A 19947-nucleotide genomic window follows, 5' to 3' on the forward strand; every position below is an offset into this window, starting at 1 on the left:
AGTAAGTGGAACCCTTGCTTCCACAGCTGCCTTGTCTGATTCATCCTCCACACTGCAGCTGGGCGAGCTTTCTAAAACAATCCAGTAGCGAACTTTCCTGACTTCAAACCCTTCAGGCCCTCCCCACAGGCCCCCAGGCTCAAGTCCAAATGTGTGGCCACATAGCTTTGTGATGCTGACCTGGCAAGTCTTCTGAGCCCCTAGGCTCACTCGAGCCCTCCGTTTTGCATTTACTGTGTTCTCAGACTAGATCCCTTCCTTTACTTACCTGCCATGCAAAGCCTTCCTTGCCCTACCTGTAGCATCCTCACCTCCAGGAAGCCTTCCTAGCTCCCAGCCTCTCCATGGGACTCCCATAGTCCCTGTGAGCTGTCAGCCACAGCACTCAGCGCACAGCATAGACACGTCTCCCCAGACTGCTTCCTACCACCCAAGAGTGGGGACTAACCGCTTTCCCTCACTCTGGCACAGGACCTAACACAAGAGTATCCAGTGAATGATGACCAGACAGATGAATGCAGGTTACAATTGTGGACACAGCAGCCTTGGGGGTTGCACTTGACCCTGAGAGGAGAGGCAGGCATTGGATCAGTAGCTGCCTGAGCAGCATGGTTGATCCTCCTCTGGGCCTTGGCATTACAGACACTGGGGCAAGATGGATTTTGATGGGAGTGATTGCAGCCATTATACTGTCGCCGCAGGAGATGACTTCCCAAGCTGTCTCCCTATGTCTCCCCACTCACATAATCTGTTTATATCTGGTCCCAGGATTCCCAGAAAAGCTGTAGAGCCCCACCTCCACCTTAAGGTTGGTTTTTGAGGGTCTGAATTCAGATAAGTTTTTTTCTGAATCTTTGCAGCCTTCTCTATCTGAAGAATGGATGTGTTTCTGGACAAAGCCCATCTAGAACAGAAAGGTTGGGGACACCAAATGGCTCTGTGTCTGCAGGATGGAGGGTGCTCAGGCCCAGTGGGAGGGGCAGCTGGACCCCACAGGAGAAAGCCTCTCTCTCTTCCTGCCTCTCGCCTCCCTCCTTCCTCCCACCTCTGTCTCTCCCCAACCCCCATAAAGAATGTCTATCGGAAAGAATTGTACAAGTGAATGGACAAGAGTATCTTGACCTTGATAGTCTGTTTTTCACTGTCAATGAGTTCATGGACATTCTGGTCCCTGGGAGCCTGGTCCATGGGTGTTTGCCATGAGTCCACTCTAGATGTGCTGACAAAACTGACTTCCAGCCTGAAATGCTGAGAGTGCCTTCCAGAGAGGACCCAAGTTCACCAAGGGAAAAGCCTTGTGGTCAAAACAGTGGGCCCAATGGCGAGATGCATGGATTCAAATCCTGCTTCTGTCACTTGCTGTGTCATCTCAGGCAAGTTACTTAACCTCCTCGTGCTTCTGTGCTCTTCTGGAACATAGTAATATGAAGACATACACCACCTAGGGTTGTTACCAGAATTAAATGGTTTCATATAAAGCCCTTAGAAAATATGTGGTGATGGTTAGTCTTTGGTGATCAACAGTTGTCGTTATAGCCTGTGGGGGGCTATTTCCTCCCAAATGACAGTCTCCATGTCAATGAAGTGTTTCTCTGGAGTCTTCCTCTGTGGAGGTAGAAGACCTCTGAGGAGGAGAAGGGTGAAGTAAGAGTCTGAGCAGTCATCCCTAACTTAGTGATCTCTGTAAGAGGATAGAACCTGGACAGTGGTGTGTTTTAGCAACTGGCTCTCCATGGTCAGGGGAACTCTACTTTGCAGCATATACCAGTTTCCGTGGTATGAATGAATATTCGCGCCATGGCCTATTTCAACCGGCTTACTAACTGGCTGGCAATTTAACAAGTGTGCCCTGGACCTGGGAATCTCATCTGATCTGTAGTGAGATGAGCTCAGAAAAACCTGCCTTGGGATAGAGAGACCAAGAGAAAATGAAGAAAAGCGTCACTTTTCCAACAAACTGGGCTTCTCTAGACTAAGCAGTTTCTCAAAATGTGGTCTGTGGACCATCTGCCATGTTTGGTGTCTTCATAAAAATAAGCTCCTGGGCCTCACTCCGGATCTTGTATTAAAGCATAATCGTTTGCGTGGGGCCAGGAATCATTTTTAAACAAGCTGCCCAGGTGATTCCAAGGTTTGAGAACTGCTAGGTTAGAGACTCCTGAGTTATCCAAGAAGTCAGAGGGGCCAGGAGGCAGATGTGAATTCTACAGAGTCTTTTCATACTATGGTCCATTATTCACACTGAAAGATGAGAAACCCAGGCCTTGACTAGGCACAGTGAGGCAGTTTGAGATGAATAAGGTGACCGTGGGCTAGTTACTTCAGTTCTCGCTCTGGTCCAATAGTGTTTAGGGCAAACTTTGAGGTCAGCATGTGAAAGCCTTGTCTGATACAGAGCCCAGCTGTTTATGGGGACTTTGCTGGGCTGCTAGGTGAGGAGGGCCTGCAGAGAGGGTGGGAGCGTGGGAGCTTTTGTCCTTGGAGGAAGTTGACCCACCCCTGGACAGACCTCCCCAGGGCTCCAGACTGTGTACTGGCCCCGTTCAGCATCCTAGATTCTATGGCTCTAACAACTTAAATAATTTTTATTACAAAAGGAAGAAAAGACCAAAACGTCCCCAAAATTCTCCCATGGGCTTCCCCCTCCGCGCCAATAAATAAGGTGGGGGAGACTGACCGGAGGGGGTTAGGGGGTCACGGTTCAGCAGAAGAGGGAGCTTAGCCTGGGCCGGGGCAGGAGGACATCCAGCCCACTCCCCTGGTCCCGGGTACTATGATCACATTGACTGGAACACAGAACTCTGCCCACTGACAGCAACAGTCTCTGGATGTGTCCCAAGGAGTGTGGCCAGGGAGGAAGGTCATGCCTCAGGATGGCCAGGCTGGCTGTCCCACCCTGCGGCCTTCTCAGTTCTGGGCAGCAGGCGTTGAGTCCAGCCAGCTCCCTGCTGGCACCCAGGGAATCTAGCAGCATCGACTGAGGTGTAAGCCCACCTAAGAGGGGCCTAAGACAGATGGAATGGGCCCTCCCCACTGGGGGAGGCAGGTATGAAAAATTAAAGTGAGACCTGGCTGGGTTGGCCCCATGGCGCCAGCCTCGAGGTCTTTAGAATAGGATAGACCAGCCCCTCCCAACCAGCTTAGCTTACAGACAGCTCTGTCACTATATTGAGTTGGGGTGGTCGACGCTGGCATGGCCCGGTCAAGTTGCAATGGTGTGTCTCTGTGAAAGAGGAGATGGTGGGAACCCTGCCCCCCCAACTCAGATCCCTTCCATGACTAGTGCCCTCCTGGCAAGGAGGACTTTGGACCAAATTAGGCAGTTGCAGGAGGGCAGCGAAGGAGTCTTTTCAGCTCCCTGGCCCGGCCATGCCCAGCGAGTGGAAGCTGCCCTCTTCCAACAAGAGCCGTCCCAGGCGGTAGAGCAGCTGGGGGTACCAGTGCACGCCCTCTCCCGGGGTCCAGCTGCCCCACGCCAAGCTGTGAAACAGTCGCAAGGGCCAAAAGGCCAACTGAGCCAGACGGTGGTCAGCCACAGCCGCGAAGCAGGAAGCCACCACATCCTCCACCACCAGTGTCCCGTGCCTTGTTAGTGGGGCGTAGGCTCCAAGGGCCACATGTGTGGAGACAGCTGCCACTCGGGCAGGCTGCAGGCCTGGCACCCCAGCCACCAGCACATACTGGCCAGGCTGTACTTGGCTGGCAAACGTGGCCCGGAAGTGGGCTGCTGGTTCTGTGTGGTTGTTGGAGGTGAAGAGCAGGTGGGCGGGCGTGAGTGCCAGGCGGCGCGGGGGGTCCTGGGTCTCGATGACCTGGAAGGCCCTCATCCTGTCTGGCTCGCGATCCAGGAAAATGAGCACGTCGCTGAAGGTGGGGTTCCCATCCTCCCCCATGGCCAGCACCCGGTCTCCAGGCCTCACGGCTGACAAGGCCACACGTGCCCCACTCTCCAGGCGCACCTGGGCTCCAGCAGGAAAGCAGCCACCTGTCTTGGCCGCAGCTGAGTGCTCTGTGGGAAGAAGGGACATGAAGGTGTTACTATTGTGTCACAGCACCCCTCCCCAGAGCTCTTTGTGCTCCCGGAGAGCCCCCATCACCGTATCCTGACTCTGCTCTGCGCCGCCTCCCCACTGTCCCATGAAGCCTTGAACCCACTGCCCACCCCCCAGTCTAATCCTTCGCCAGTGAGAGGAGCGAATTGTGGCACCAAGACCTAGGAGTGAAAGGAAAGGGTCCTTCTGAAGGCCAGGTGAAGCCCCCGTCAGCTCTCAATCCTGACAATGCTGTGAAGCAGCCAGAGAGGCCAGGGATCAGCTGAGCCAGACGGTGGTCAGCTGTGACTCAGCTGCAGTCTCATGGAGAAAACACTCAGCTCCTCTGGGGTCTGGATGTCCCATGATTTCTCACTCCTTGCTCAGGCACTCCCCAAAAATTGCCCTCTCAGATGGACTCCCCAAGTTCTGTGCCACAGCTGGCCCTTGGAGTCCATAGAGAAGAGAGAGAGCCTCAGAGTGAATGGTCAGACCAGGGCATGGCTCAGTGGCAAGGGTAAAATCACCATCTCCGGTTCATGTGCTGGGTCCTTATATGGAGACAGGACACAGGGGCATTGGGGAGTGGGGTGGAGAGCAGTGTTGGGGGCAGGAATAATGACAGAGGTGGCCACGTGGGGAGCTGCCACCAGACCAGTGTTCACCGGTGAAAGGTGGACGTGTCTTGAAGTAGATACAAGTGGCAGGAAAGTGCTGGAGGGGAGGGTGGGGACGGGGTCCCCACTGTGTGCCCAGGTGGGTTTGGGAATCGTTAGCAATGGGCCTGGTCTCAGTGTGCCAGGTCTTCAAGTGTGATTACTGCCTGGTGCCAGCGTGGAGGGCTGTGCCCGCAGCCAGGTGGGGCCAGACGGGCAGTCACGCAGGAACCATTTGAAGCATCCATGACTGAGTTCAGTGTAGGTGACAGAGACGCTGACAAGATCCGAGGGAGGGGCAGGGCCCCAGCGCCTGCCCATTCAGATCAACAAGGCGGCTAATCTGGGAAAATCCATTTTATTGAGTCCACTCTTTATTCTGGCCCTCGTCACTGGCTTTGCCCCAAAATGTCCAGTTTCAGGGCCCTGAGGGAGAGGTTGGGGACGCCTGCACCCCCAGAGGAGCACACAAAGTGCCCTAAAGGGGCTGACCTGCAGCAGGGCTCTGGGCTCTGAATCTCTGGGCTCCTGGATCCTGCTGAGGCCACTGCTGGTGTCTGGGCACACCCTGGCCCCTGGCCCCTGGTCCCGCCACCCGCCTCCATTCTGAGTCAGCTGAGTGGGGAGGCCATCTCTGTCACAGCCTGGCTTCCATCTGTCCAGCTCGCTCTGTCTTGCACCTCCTGTGGCAGGCTCTGGACTGTGGACCGCAAGGTCGACCCCCGGCCGCGCTGGGAGAGGGCCCTGTCTCCCTAGGCTCCTGCCATGAGCGCTACCAGACACGGGATGAGCAGGTGGTCACAAGCAGCAGCGGGGAGCGCCGGGGACGTCCTCTTCCCTGGGGTCCCCTCCTCCATCCCCTGGCCGGCCTCTTCACCTTCCTGGCGGCGGTGAGCCCTGTGCCTGCCCACGCCCTGCGGCCCCGGCCCCGGGCCCAGCCCCCAGGCAGCGGCTCACCAGACTTGACGGAGCAATGCACGTGGGCCTTGGACTCGTAATACACCCAGTCGAAGCCGGCCTCCACTGCCAAGCGCGCCAGCAGTCCGTACTTGTTGCGGTCGCGGTCCGAAGTGGTAATGTCCACCGCTCGGCCCTCGTAGTGCAGCGACTCCTCTGAGTGGTGACCGTCCTCGTCCCAGCCTTCGGTCACTCGCAGCTTCACGCCAGGCCACTGGTTCATCACTGAGATGGCCAGAGAGTTCAGGCGGTCCTTGCAGCGCTGTGAGAGGAAGGCGCGCGGAGTTAGGGGGAGATGCTGGCCGCGTGGGGTGGAGGCACAGCCTCGCCCGGCCTCTCCCAGGGCATCCGCTGGAGTTGGGAAACCAGGGAGGGTGCTCTGCTCCCATCCCGTAGGAACAAAGAGCCCTAACTTGCTTCCTCGCATTCTAGCATCTGGCTGTTCCAGGGACCTGGACCGCATGGTGGCGCCACAAATCTGGAGGGCGCAACGGGGAGGTGCACCCTTGGGCGACCTTCTCCGATAAGCGACCCCTCCCTCCGGCGCGCTCTCTCCTCAGACCCAGGTACTGATCCCTCCACAGACGGGGCTACACTTTTCCAGTGCCCAGTCCCTCCGTCCCACCGTGGCAAGGGAACCCCGAAACCGCCGTCTGCCCGCAGGGTGGGAGTGGTAGCGGAGCCGACTGCCTGCGGCGGGCCTGCTGGGTGTGCAAGGCCGAAGGTGCCCAGTAGGTGTCACCGTAGCCTCAGGGCTGAAGCCCCCCCGACCCGGGTGCCCGAGGAGCGGCAGGTGCAGAGCTCCCCAGGAGCGCGGGGGTGTGTTGGGGGGAAATCCTGGGCGACGGGGATCTCTCGAGAGCCACAGAGTTTTCCTGCTGGGACTTAAGATCCCAAAGCGTCCTGCAACCTATCCGAGGATGCGGAAGCCCGGGAACCTGAAGCTGGTGGAAATGTTAGCGCCTAGCCTGGCCAGAGGGAGGGGACGCAGAGTGCCTCCAGCTGCACCGTTGCGCGGGGCGATGATAATCCCAGGCAGCGTTTTCCCCAGTCCAGAGCCTCCAGCACCTGTGCGCCGCCCCTATCAGGGAAGGGACCCCAGAAACCCAGCCTCTGATCTCAGCGAGCCAGCTGCACGCCCTGGCCCACGTGGGGGTGGGAGTAGAGCCGCCCCTGGGGGAAGGACGGGAGAGCTCCGCGGTCTGTGATGACTCCCCGCCGGCCTGCAGCCCAAAGGACCCTGCAGTTGACGGGGCAGGGCGAGCGGGAGAGGGGGCCCTTTCACAGTCCTCAACTCAGGTGTGAGGCTCCGCCTACCCACCCCACCTCGGGGAGCCCGGCCCCACAGACCCTTGGACTCGGGACTCCCGGGAACCAACGACGGCTACAGCCCAAGGCCTGGCCGCCCCCGGGAGCAGCCTCGCTCTGGGCGCTCACTGCCCGGGGAGGGAGCTCCGCGTGCTCCTTGCCTCCAGGCTTCAAGCACCCAAGTACGGCGGCCCCGCGGGCCCCTGCTCCCCGCCCCTCTCCCCCTCCCCCGGGTCCAGAGCCGGGGCGCGCGCTGTCAATGATTGCCCAGCCCGTGGCCCGGATCCTTATCTGCATTCCTCGGCGCCCGGCCCGGCCCGGCCACCAGCCAACCTTCGGCCCCGACACCGGCCGGCCAGCCCCGGCGCCAGGGCGCAGGCTGAGAGCTGTGGTGGAGCCGCTCTTCCCAAAGCACCTAGGGAGCGCGCTGCCTGCCTGCGGGGGGAGCCCCGGGAGACCCCTGAGGAAGGGGACCCCCACCGCGGAGGAGAAAGTTTGCTCCCCAGTGCGTGGGCTTGAGCCGGTCCCGTTGGGAGCTTGCCGAAACTGGCTAGCATCTCCCGGCAGGCATCCTGGCGCTCCTTTTTCAACCCTCCCGTCCCCGCCACCAAGCCCAGGGATCCCCCAAGTTCAGTCCCAGATCCCGAAGTTCCCGGCACCCCACCCTTAGCCGCAGCTGAGCCGCGCAGCTCCCGGGACAGACACGTGGGCTCGCCGGGCAAGTTCCCTTTCCCACCGCCTCCCGCCCGACTCCTCCCGCGGTCCCCAACCCCGGACCCAGGGGGCACGCGACTCCAGGAGGGGCAGCGCAGCGGACCGGGAGCGCGCGGGGAGGAAAGGCCCTGTGCGCCCGCAGCTTCTTCGCCTCCGGGGTGCCGAAGGGCTTCGCAAGGAGAGGGGCGCAGCGGTGCGGAAGGTTAGGCCAGCAGGGACTGCGCGGGTCCCGGAGGCGCAGGAGGCGGCCGGGTCGAGGTACCTCCGGGGGCCGCGGCCGGCCTCAGCGGCCGGGCCCCCGGGGCGCAGGGGCTGCCGCCACCCGGCCGGGGCGCTCGGCAGCGGGGAGCTCTTCTCACGGCCTCCGCGGGTCCGCGGCCGTCCGCGCTGCCGCCGGGACCCCTGGCCGGCCCATCCCGGGCAGCAGGCGGCCGGGCTTGGCGAGGGGGCAGGTGCCAGGGGGCGTGCCGGCCGGTGGAGAAAAGGTGCCAGGGGGGCGGGGAGGGCCGGGCAGGTGGCGGTGCTGCGGCGGCGGCGCCCTGCGAGGGCGGGTCGCGCTCACCTGGGTCATGAGGCGGTCGGCGCCCGTGTTCTCCTCGTCCTTGAAGATGATGTCGGGATTGTAGTTGGGGGTGAGCTCCTTGAAGCGCTCCGAGCTGCGCGCGATCTTGCCTTCGTAGCGCCCGCTGGCGCCCAGGGTCTTCTCGGGCACGTTGGGGCTGAACTGCTTGTAGGCGAGCGGCACGAGCTTGCGCGGCGGCCGCCGCCGGCTGCCCACCACCCGGCCCGGCCCGCAGCCCCGCGCCGCCGGCACCAGCAGCAGCAGCAGCAGCAGCAGCAGGCAGAAGCGCAGCCGGGGCCGGAGCCGGGCGGGAGACATGGCCGGGGAGCCCGGGCGGGCGGCGGGCGAGGGCGCCTGGGGGCCGGTGGGCGGGCGAGGCGACGCGAGCGCTGCGGGGGCTCAGGCGTCCGGGTGGCTCCGGGGGGCTCCAGGCGGGGGCGCCATGGGCTGCGCGGCGCGGCGCGGGGCCGGCGGGACTCAGGTGCGGGGCGGGGGCCCGGGGCCCTGGCGGGTGGCGGCGCGCTGTCCCCCTCGGCGCCTCGACTCTGAGCTGCCCGGCTCGCCCGCCGCCAATAAATAGGCCGGCCCGTTTGTTTTGGCAACGCGGCGGCGGCGGGGGGCGGCGGGCGGCGGGGCTGCGGGCCGCCGGGCTGGGCTGGGCTGGCCGGGCCGGCGGGCTGGCGGGCCCCGCGGTTAGCGCCCCGGCCCGGCGGTCAGGCGGCTCGGGCGGAGCGGGAGCTGCTGCCGTCTGCGGCGCAGCCCGGGGCCGAGTGAGAGGGGAAATGGAAGAGATCCGGGCTCGGGCCCCGCGCAGACCGCACCCTACCCATGTCCCTGCCTCCTGTGCGCTCGACAGCGAACCTGCAGCAAGGGCGGCACAGCCTCCTCCCCCTCGGGCGGGCGGGCGGCCCCGGCACCAGCCAGCCCTCGTCCCGCTCGCTCCTCCGCCGTCCGCCCGCCCGCTGCCCTCGGCGCCCCCTGCGCTGCCCGAGCGCGCCCTCCCCGCCCGGGCGCGCCCCACCCCGCCTGGCCTCGCCTCTGGGCTCCCCGCGGCTCCGGGGTGCCCCGCCAGGCGCAAACCTCCGGGACAGGAGCTGCCACCCCCACAGAGACCGCAACCCACGGCGCGGCCGGACGCGAGGGGCGGGGGGCAGTGGCCGGACCGCACCGCCGCCTACGGTGTCCCCTGCGGGGAAGTAAAGCCAAGAGGCGGGAGGCCGCTCCTAACCTGGCGCCCCACCCTGGCCCTGGAGACGCGCCCTCTCGGCTCGGCTCGGCTCGGCTCGGTGGACTGAATTCTCTACCAGCCCGGTGCACATCCCACGGCCGCAGGGTGGGAAGCTGGGAGTGGGGCGTCCAGCCTCGCCCAAGAGCCCGATAGGGGGTTTTGAGTTGGAAACACCATTAAAGCGAGCAAAATGAAGTTGCAAAGGGATGGGCCAAGGTGTAGAGAAGAGCAGCTAAATGGTGACATCAACAGAATGCTGGAGGAACTGACCCCCGCGGAGGCGACAGGGGCTTGCTAAGGGCCGCACCAAGGACTCAGAGCTGTTGGCACGCAGGACAATTACTCTCTTAATTCCACTTTATAAATTAAAAAGGAGAGAGGCTATGCAGAGGCAGCCAGAGAAGTGAACATGGATTGTGTACGTATTTCAATATGTCATTCGAGAAAGCTGAATGAATTCGGGTTTATTCTGCTAAAACAAGAAAAGGCGAGTATGGTAAAAACAAATGCCACCATCACAACAAACGATATGATCTGGTTGCAATCTATCCCACAGGTTCAGTAGAAGTAGGAATAAAAAGGTTAAAAGGTTCTCATTCCAAGAATACTAACACGCTAAGTACCGTTTTACTGCTACGTGCCATATACACAGAAGCTATTAGATATTATTATACTAAGTATTCTACTTGCGTTGTCTCATTTAAACTCACAACCCCAAACAAGCTATTATTATTATTCCCAGTTTTCAAATGAAGGTTTTGAAGTTCAGAGAAGATACACAACTAGCTTCTGGCGGGGGACCAGAGAGGAATTCAAATCCTCTACCTTTATCCCCCCTGGGGTCTGACCCCAGAACCCCAGTCGTTACCCCACCCCACCCCACACGTGCACAGGCTTCTATGTCTTGTGGAGCCAGTACAGCCAGGGTTTTGGATGGTGGTGAACTTTTCACGGATGTACTCACATTTTCTCTGGATCGATTTTGTGGACGGAAGTTCAGAATTGAAGGGGACTTGAGAGAGTGCCTAATCTAAGCACTTCATTTACAGAGAAGGAAACTGAGGCCCACAGAAGGGAAGTTAGGATGACGCCACCAGGAATAGAGTGGCACGTCAACTTGGATACAGAATGGACTGTTTCTTTTCCTTCCCTTTTTGCCCCATGTTCCCCACACTGGGTTTCTTCCTTCCCTCGTATTTGGATTCTGTCTCCCAGTCTCAGATCACTCTGACATTGTTTCTTTTCCTCAAAAGTTCTCAAAGAGCTTCCAGGAACGTTTTTTGGGGTTCAAAAACTATCCCTGCAATATTACCCACCCGCCTCCCTCTCTCCCGCTCAGATTTCTGGGGCAGACCACTCAGCCAGGTCAGTACCTCTCTCAATCCAGACAAACAGGGGCCCTCTTCTTCTGGAGCTCTAAAGAAGACAATCCCATAGGATCCCAGGGTCACCTGTCCCAATGTGTTATGTAATAATTTTCTACAGAAGCTTTGCCTTAAGTTCAGTGTCTCTTTCTTCCTCCCTCTCTAATGCAAATTCAACTCCTTTCCCTTTTTTCTGGCTTTAGAGATTAGGGCCATTATCCCACTTACTATCCCATAGGCACGGTCTCAAAGAGTTGTTAAATTCACTTTCAACCTTCTTTTCTCCAAGTAAAAGACAATTTAAGATTCTCTTAGAGGCTCTAACTTATATCAGTCTGTTGACTTTGCCATTCTTCCTGTCACTTCTCTTCTGAAACTGGGACCCTGTTGAATACAAAGCTCTGGTAAAGATCTGATCCGGTGTCAAATAAGCACTAAGCAGTGCTGAGGCAGCTTGGCATCTGGGGGTGCTCCGACAGCAGCGACAGCAGTGACAGCAGCATAACCTCTGTGGTTGAGATCGGGCTCCACCGAGTCTCACCCCTCCTCCCCCTGGCTAACTTAGGATGGCGATCAGGTTGTGTATTGGGAGAAGCAGATGGGGGGAGGGGGCTAACATTCATCAAGTCTTTTCTCCATGACAGTTACCTTAAGCACTTAGTCAAATCTTCACAATCTCCCCTGCCCTCTGTGCTGTGGCAACTATTATTCTCATTTTACAAACCTACAATTCTAAGGCTCTCAGAGTGAAGTAGTTTGTCTGTGGTCCCACAGTCAAGTTTTGAACCCCGGAGCTTCTCCACTCCAAACTGAGCACTTTTTTCTCAAGACACAGTGATGGTTCAAGATCTGAGTGTCAAATTTGGATCTGCGTCAGTCTAGTAGCATTCAGTGGAGGGAGGGAGAGAAGAGAGCAGAGAGTGGAAGCATCGTAATTTCCATGGTAGTGATCCTGCAGCACTTTAAATCTGAATTGGGGCCTAAGAACCTTGGAGACATTTCTTGGTTCCCTATGTTCTTAGCTGCTCAGTAGATGTAGGGTAGCTTTTGAATGGGGCTAATCCATGAGAGGTGGCAAACGAAGCCTGGTTCTTTTTCTGGTCACTGCCAGGCTCCTGCCGGTGGTAAAACTAAAGAACCAAAGTGTGCCACTCTGGGACCACCGATGGCCTGGAGTTTGATCAGCAGCAACAGAGCCTGATCAGGGCCCCTCACATCTGAGTCCTGGGCCTATTGGTAAAATCACTTGTCTTCTCCCACCTTTAGACCACTTTTACTCCTCACTCATCGGTTTTGGACAAAGTGAAATCTATTTCCTTGGATACTATCATTCATTTTTTGCTTACTAGAGTGAAAGTTGGAAAAAAATAGACTGGAAAGAAGGGGGGGGCAGGAAAATACACCATAGAACCTGATCATTAAAAATCTGTTGGGACACCTGGCTGACCTGGCTGACTAGGTCGGTAAAGGATGGGACTCTTGATCTCGGGGTCATGAGTTCAAGCCCCATGTTGGGTGTGGAGATTACTTAATTAAATAAAACTTTTAAAAATTTTTACTATCTGCTTATGAGACTGCTATATGGGTATATTTCCTCAATCCTGAATTTAACACTATAGTGCAAATATGGTATACTTATCACCATATATTCATATAAATGTATAAACGTATGTGTATGTATATAGATGTGGGTATATCTACAGATACACACAGATACATACTGTGCTGGTCCATGCTTCTATACTCAACTAGTCTTTTTCCTCCTAATCATGCCACTTGACCAGATCAATCCTGCTCTAAATCCATGGGTGCTGAGCCACAACCAGACAAGTTTCAGGAATGCAGTTAGTCAAATATCTTCCAATGACTCAGCTCACAGCAGCCCTGGTTCATAGAAAGAGCACTAGGCCTGGAGTTGGCAGATTTGCACCTGAACATGGTCTCTGATACCTCCTAACTATGTGGCCTTGGGTAAGTCACTTGACTTCTCTAAATTTTAGTTTTCCCCTCTATAAAGTGAAAATCTTACCACTTACCTTGTAGGGTTGCTGCGAGGGTTAAAAGTATAAGCTGTAAAGTACAAGCCTTATGTGTCATTTGTTTTTATCCTCTGCTGTGTTCACTAGCAGCGGATAATGATTCCTATCACCTATCTAGGGGGAATAATATCCATCAGGAGGCTAATGCATGTGTGTCCTGAGACAGTGGTGGGATTAAGAGGATTCTTTCTATTAGGGAGCATCTACTTTGTGCATACTAGTGTGATAGGCACATAAAGACAGAGAATGCAAACAGAAAGTAGAAGACACAGTTGTCCTCAAGAAATTTACTATTTAACCTAAAAATAAATCATGAAAATAAAAGACAGTTACAAAGCTGTGAATGCCACTCATGAATGGGTACAGAATAATGCATTATAAACTAGATAAGTTGATAGATAGGGGCCGAGAAGGGAATGGAATTAAGAAGCGATTAGCCTGGGATCTTCCTTCCCATTGGATTCATCCCACTAGTTGTCTAAGTTACTTAACTGTTGAAATGTTTTCCATCATCTTTAGATCATTTTGACATCCGTTTCGTAGCTGCTTCAATTCCATATGATGAAGGAGTTAGACCTCTTGAAAGAGATTGGTTTTGAAGGAGGGAAAGGAATGCCTGAAAAGAATGAAGAGGATACTCAGCGACAAGCAGTGGCCCAAGCACAGATGATGGTACCAGCGATAATGAAAACCCAAGCTGGATGATCCAGTAAAGGAGGAAACCCCACTGTGATCTGATGTAACTTTCACAATGGCCTTATGAAATTGACACCATTATCTTCATTTTTACGAATGAGGAACTGAAGTTCAGAGCTTGTAAGTGAGGGAGTTGGAATTGGAATCCAGACCGGTTTGACTCCATAATAATCCCGTTTCTTCGTGATTCCTGGGGCAAGCATGCTGGGTTGTTGACCTCTGTTCGACACACTCATTTTCTCTCTAAATCTAAGGGACTCTTTTGTTACCTTCATTTTGGATTTTTAAGACCTCATACTCTTTGACCATTTCCCCAACGGGTTGAGATCACTGACTTCTGTTGATTTTTTTCTTAAGTAGGCTGTTCGCCTAATATGGGAGTCAAACTCACAGTCCAAGATGGAGTTCCAGGTTCTACTGACTGAGCCAGCCAGGCACCCCTCTACTATTGATCTTTTGAAGAGGTCAGCAACTCCACCAAATTTGGCGCATATACAGAGGTGGAAGCAGGCCTGTCTTTCAAGCCTCAGCTCAGTCCAGAACAACATATTTTGGAGATCCAATTAGAGCCACTCAAATGCTTTGAAAGCTGGCTATTGCTTAGAAATGGGAATGTCAAGTTACCTTCACCCTAACAATAAGCTCATTACAAGGCACTTCAGAGAGATTCAGGCATTAAAGACTTTGCTTTGATAACTTTGAAAAGGCAGGAAAAAGTAACAAAATTAGTTATAAAGAGAATTTCCCTCCTCAAATCAGAAACCAAAGATTGTGGGAAACTCTTATAGATTGAAAGACATATATACAAATATATTTTTATATGAATAATAACATGTTTATTAACAAATTAGCCTTACTTCAACCCCACTGTCTCTATTTGGGAAGAAATTAGTTGCTTAAAGATAATCTTAAAAATACTCATTCAGGAAAGGGTACTACCCTTTTAATTCTCAAGCAGTGCTCTTGACATGCCTGTTGGCTTTCTATAACTGGGTTTGGATTGGCCCACCCTCACTCTCTCACCAGTCTCTCTCGGTACAGCTAGCGCCCTAAGGATGCTGGGATGTATAGCCAAAGAAGCAAGAAGGTATCCTGTTACATTTTTTTTAAAATATATAACTTGTGTTCTTAGTTTCTGCAAAATGACAACATCATTCCGTTGTGGTTCTAGCTAATATGATGACATTCAACCCTTACTCTTGCCTTATGCCTGGTTGCTCCAAACAAAAAAGATTATATTCACTTATGTCTACAGGTTTCTAAAACCACTTCAAGATACTGCTGGTGTGGAGGGGTATGTGTGTGTGATCATCTTTCTGCATATGTTCACTCCACAAGTATTTTTGAGCACGTATCAAGTGCCAAACACTGCAAGAGATGCTTGGGATGTGGGAGAACCAGAAACGCAAGGCAAAGATTCCTGCCCTTATGGAGCTGTAGTCTAGTGGGGAAGCATTAGGAATACTGACAATTAAAAATAATGGAAGTGCATGATGTATCAGGGGAACCCGAAGGACCATCCGCACAAACCGTAAAAGGGAGGAAAGGGATTGAGTGGGCAGCCAGCTTGTGGGGAGGGTGTGAGGTTGGGAGGCGGGTCACTGGTAAGTAGGGTGGTCGGTGGAGGTCTCACTGGGCGTGACTTCAGGCAAGACCTGAAAGATGTGAGGTCTTCAACCAAGCAGATGTCTAGGGAAGAACATTCTAGGCAGAGAGAACTACATAGAGCAACGGCCTTATGTGCTTGCATATTAAGGAAATAGCAAGGAACCCAGAGTAATTGAAGATGAAGCTGGGGGAAAATGGAGGAAGTGTGGCTTTCTATTTGCTGATCATAAGTATGATCGTCCAACTATTTATAACGCTCATACCCAAGATAATTTACCCTTTAGAGAGATTTATGTTTGACATGTAAATATGGACACAATATATATAGTCAAGTAGGAATAAAAGCAGATAATAAAACAGTATTTGTATATATGATTCTTTTAAACTTAAAAAAAAAAAAAAAAGAGTGACCTAGGCATGGCTTTCACTTTCTACTTTACACAGTTTCACAGGGAAAAAATCTATCCCTTCACTAGCATCTTTGGATTGCGGGCTTCTTGAAAACAGGAGCTGGCCACACAGCAAGTAGCATAATGCCCCTGTTGATGGGGATGCTGGTGAGTAAGCCCTCAATATATACAAGCTTTGAATTAATGCATGTTTTAATTGTGCCTGTTTCTTGTTGAATATGGGCTTTTCTATCTCATTCCTGACATACTTCCTACAAACCTGTGCCTTTCTTTGAATTCCTTTGTAATGTTTTGGAACTGCCTTGTTGGACTTTCCCATTCACGGTCCTAGATATGTAGGGCACAAGGTTTAACCAAACAACCTGGCTTCTTACATCTCCCTTCCTGATCAGAAATACAGACCGTCCTCTGGAGCTTCCATTGGGGATCTTTCTTCCCACCGAATTCTTTCCACTAGCTGTCCCACTTACTGAATGGCTAAAATGTTTTCCATCATCCCTAGATCATCTTGATATCCAGTTTCATACCTGCTTCAATTCTCTCTGATGACGGCCATAAGGGTGGTTTAAGATTCCTATCCAGAAGCATACATACCTCTTAGATTCTTACTTCCAAGAACTATTTTCCAGATGTCTTTCTGGTGGGAAACTCAGCTTCTACCAAGCAGTTCCTGCTTTAAAATGGCTTTGGTGAGGGGTGCCTGGGTGGCTCAGTCTGTTAAGTGTCTGCCTTCAGCTCAGGTCATGATCTCAGGGTCCTGGGATGGAGCCCTGTGTTGGGCTCTCTGCTCAGCGGGGAGTCTATTTCTCCCTCTCCCTCTGCCCCTGCCTCTGCTCGTGCACTCTCTTTCTCTCTCTCTCAAATAAATCAATAAAATCTTTTTAAAAAAATAAATAAAATGGCTTTGGTGAATTACCCTGAATTGCCACATAGCACCCTAAGTGAGAAAAAGTGAGTAACATCAAACGCTCCCTCCTGTTGTTCCATCCTCGCCCTATATGAACTGATTAAATATAGTTTCATTTGGCACAATTCTGCTGTTTTCATTCTTCAAATCCTAAAAATGCACCTACACTTTGACCGTTCAATAGTCCAAGGTGCTGGATCTGGGCCTCACTGTACTTCACCTCATTGACTAGTGACACCTCCAAAAGCAGGATGGCTGCAACTTGTGCCCAGTGCATCCTGGGTGCATGACAGCCATGTACAAACTCAAAGGTGGCCATTTCTCACGCCAGGTGCCCTGGAGTCTTGCAAGAGGACAACGTCCTCTGCCTTTGGCAGAATGTACCACCATGTTAATTTTCCCTTTAGCACAATTCAGACACTGCATCTTCTTTTGATTCCAAGTGCCATCGTGCAGGCCATCTATTCCTTCTGTCCTCTTATTCTAATCATGTAAATTATCCTGCCACATTGAATTGGTATTTATTAAGGAGAGCAACACAATGGACATAACCACCAGCAGAAAACCCCTCCAGTTGAGGTATCAGTATCACCTCCATACGTCATCAGAGTATTACTCTTTACATGGCCGTCATATCAGGTTACTAACGAAACAGAAATCCTTGTTGGCAATTCCTCTTCCCCCAACCAGGGCCTTCCTACTACTCTCATATGTGACACAGGACCCACTGGTATTGCTGTGTGCCCTGGCAGCGCCAGGCAGCAGTCATAAATGAAACTGGCAGTCTTGCCTCCTCATGTGGCAGCAGGTCTTTTTGTCTTGAACAAAGGATCTCGTTACCCCCCAGAACCTCAGCAGTATTGCTCTTGACCCCTGTCGACAGACCTAGACCCTGCAGGGCTTCCCCCTATTACCCCCACCCCGCACTCCGCCCAGCAGCTCCAACCCTGTACACCACCCTGCTTACCCTTCAAGGCCTGGGGTGGTAGGGGGAAAGCAGGATGGAGAACTAGTCAAGAGGATTACCCTTACACTACTCCATTCTCCCTTCTCCTGTCACCGATTTCTGACCGGCTGTCGATCCTATCAGGGGTCCATAAAGCGAGGAGGACTCTGGCCCGGGAGAGGGGGGTAGGGGTTAGGCAAACAGGCCAGGGAGGCAGTTGGTTGAAGTTTAACCACAATATTCTTGGTCTCTATTGTTTTGAGTGAGGCCCAATATTTCCACAGCAGGATTATAGGATCTGATTAACCATGTTAGACAACAATGCCGAGCTGGGATGGGCTTCCCCTTCCAGCTGCCAATATGAAAAAGTAAATATAACACCCAGATTTCAGAAGGGACTCCCAGCAGCCCCCAAGCCCTACTCCCCAATTCTAGCCCTGCTTCTGTTCTGGGTCCCAAAGTGAGGGGAGGAAGAGTGTGGCACTGCATGCTCCTTTAACTCCTGGCCCTTGGCCCAGCAGGACAAGTAATCCTGGCACAATCTTCCCAGGTGAGTCAATGGCTGTGTGCTCCCCACACCCTGGAGTCCTTCCAGCGCCTCTTCCGGGTTCCCCTAAGCTGGCCCAGACTCTCAGGAACCCATGAGAGTTAGGTGCTGAGAGGCTAGCACTCATTCAAAGTGTCCAGGAGTGTAGAAAGCACAGCAGAACCTGCTGGGTTCCAGGAGAGAAAAACCAAGGGCAGGTAGGACTTAACAGCTTGCAAGAGCAAACGAGCCTTTCTGGAATGCTTTGGTGCCACCTAATGACTTCCTGCATGCCAGGGTAAAGAAATGAGACCCCGGAGTTGAGAGGAAGCCTAAGGGACTACCATAAAGCAAAGTCTCGGGAGATGGAAATAGTATTCCTCCAAGGGTCTGGAACGAAAGATAGAGGCTAGACGGGCTTCCAGCTCGAGTAGCGAGGGATTCCCTAGGTCCCCTCTACATCTCGCACACACACACCACACAAGCTAACTCATACTCTCCCTGTCTGGATGTCTCCCCTCAGGGTGGGATCTTCTGACACCCTGTGCAACAAAATATGGGGAGGGGGTGCATAGAGCAATACGGGGCCCACGACAAGAATAACCGGTAGCAGCTTCCAGAAGGAAGTTAGGGAAAACTCTCCCTCCAACGTGGGGCTCCCTTCCCTTCCGACGTTCCTCTCTGTGAGTGCCCAGCATAACCCACTGCAATCCTACGAGCCCACGCATGTACTGATATTCATAAGAGGAACTAGGAACCCAGGGCCTTAAGCTCTAAGGCCGGGGTCTTCCTGTAGTTTTGAACAGTTTCTTCTTCTTCAGGAAAGCCAGAATATAGAAAATACTTCAGGTCAGAGCTTAGGAAAGTGTAAGTCCTGGGGTGCCTGGCCGGCTCAGTTGGTAGAGGGTAGAGCACGTCACTTTTCATCTTGTTGTGAGTTCGAGCCCCATGTTCGTCTTTAAAAAAAGAAAAGCCTACATCCTGATCTTAATGAGAACCTAGTTAACATAAAGTCGCACCATTTGGTAGTTATAATACCACCATGGTGCTATTTTCTGAGTTAGGGTTAAAAACGGACTCTATTCTCAAAGAATATTTTACTCCTTGAGAGTATGAAAGGGTGAACACAAAAGACATGTAGGAAATGTGTCTATAACACAGATTATATTAGGAGCACACATAGTGAGGGCATAGGCATAACAGATAAAGAGCTTCTTCTTACATCATGAGGAAAGTTTTTTTTTTTTAAGATTTTATTTATTTATTCATGAGAGACACAGAGAGAGGGGCAGAGACATAAGCAGAGGGATAAGCAGGCTCCATGCAGGGAGCCCGATGCAGGACTCGATCCCAGGACCACGACCTGAGCTAAAGACACTCAACCACTGAGCCCCAAGAAAGGGTTATTAAGAGGATTTTGGGTTTCCCCTAGACTCTTGGGAGCAAATCTTCCTAGTTTTGTAAAAAAGGAGAGAATGAGAGGCAGAGTAATTGCGGAGAGAAGGAGATGCCCGCGGTGACAACATCAAAAGACTAGGTTGTGGCCTTTCCCATTCCCCCTCCTCCTGCCCTCACTGTTCAGAGACTGACACTTGAGACTCCAGCAGACCAGGGCGAGGGGAGGTGAGGGCTGCGAGGAGGGGAGGCTGCAGCGACCAGGAAGGCCAGAAGCGGGAGTTCGAAGGCACCACCAGACACAATTAAGAAGCAGTCGGGCTGAGGGTTCAAGACCCTTGACCAGCTCTCTTCCCCCCCAAGTGCTCCCTGTAGGTGAAGTGCATCAGTCCCGGGGAGGGACCGGCTGTGCCAGGGACAGATTCCCTCCTGGTCTCTCTCTTGCTACCTCACCCTCCAGGATTTCCAGGGTGAGCTGCTCAGGGTTCCGTGGGAAGATGGAAAGCAGCAGCTCCTTTCCCCCTTCTCAAGAACTTTTCCAGCCTTTGGAGACGCTCCTTCCTTGACCCGGGAGCCTGGTGGGACTTGTCCAGGAGGCGG

General features: G+C 53.6%; 1 protein-coding gene across 1 annotated transcript; it reads right to left on the reverse strand.

Annotated features, from left to right (window-relative positions):
* Window positions 1-2565: 2565 nt before the first annotated feature.
* On the reverse strand, window positions 2566-8654 carry IHH (Indian hedgehog signaling molecule). Its single transcript, XM_041737709.1, has 3 exons — window positions 8229-8654; window positions 5645-5906; window positions 2566-4009 (listed from the first exon to the last, which is right to left on the reverse strand). The coding sequence occupies exons 1-3, from the start codon at window positions 8544-8546 to the stop codon at window positions 3351-3353; spliced, it is 1239 nt and encodes a 412-aa protein (XP_041593643.1). The 5' UTR covers window positions 8547-8654; the 3' UTR covers window positions 2566-3350.
* Window positions 8655-19947: the final 11293 nt, after the last annotated feature.

Source organism: Vulpes lagopus, chromosome 22 (assembly GCF_018345385.1).
Source record: "Vulpes lagopus strain Blue_001 chromosome 22, ASM1834538v1, whole genome shotgun sequence".
NCBI lineage: Eukaryota > Metazoa > Chordata > Mammalia > Carnivora > Canidae > Vulpes > Vulpes lagopus.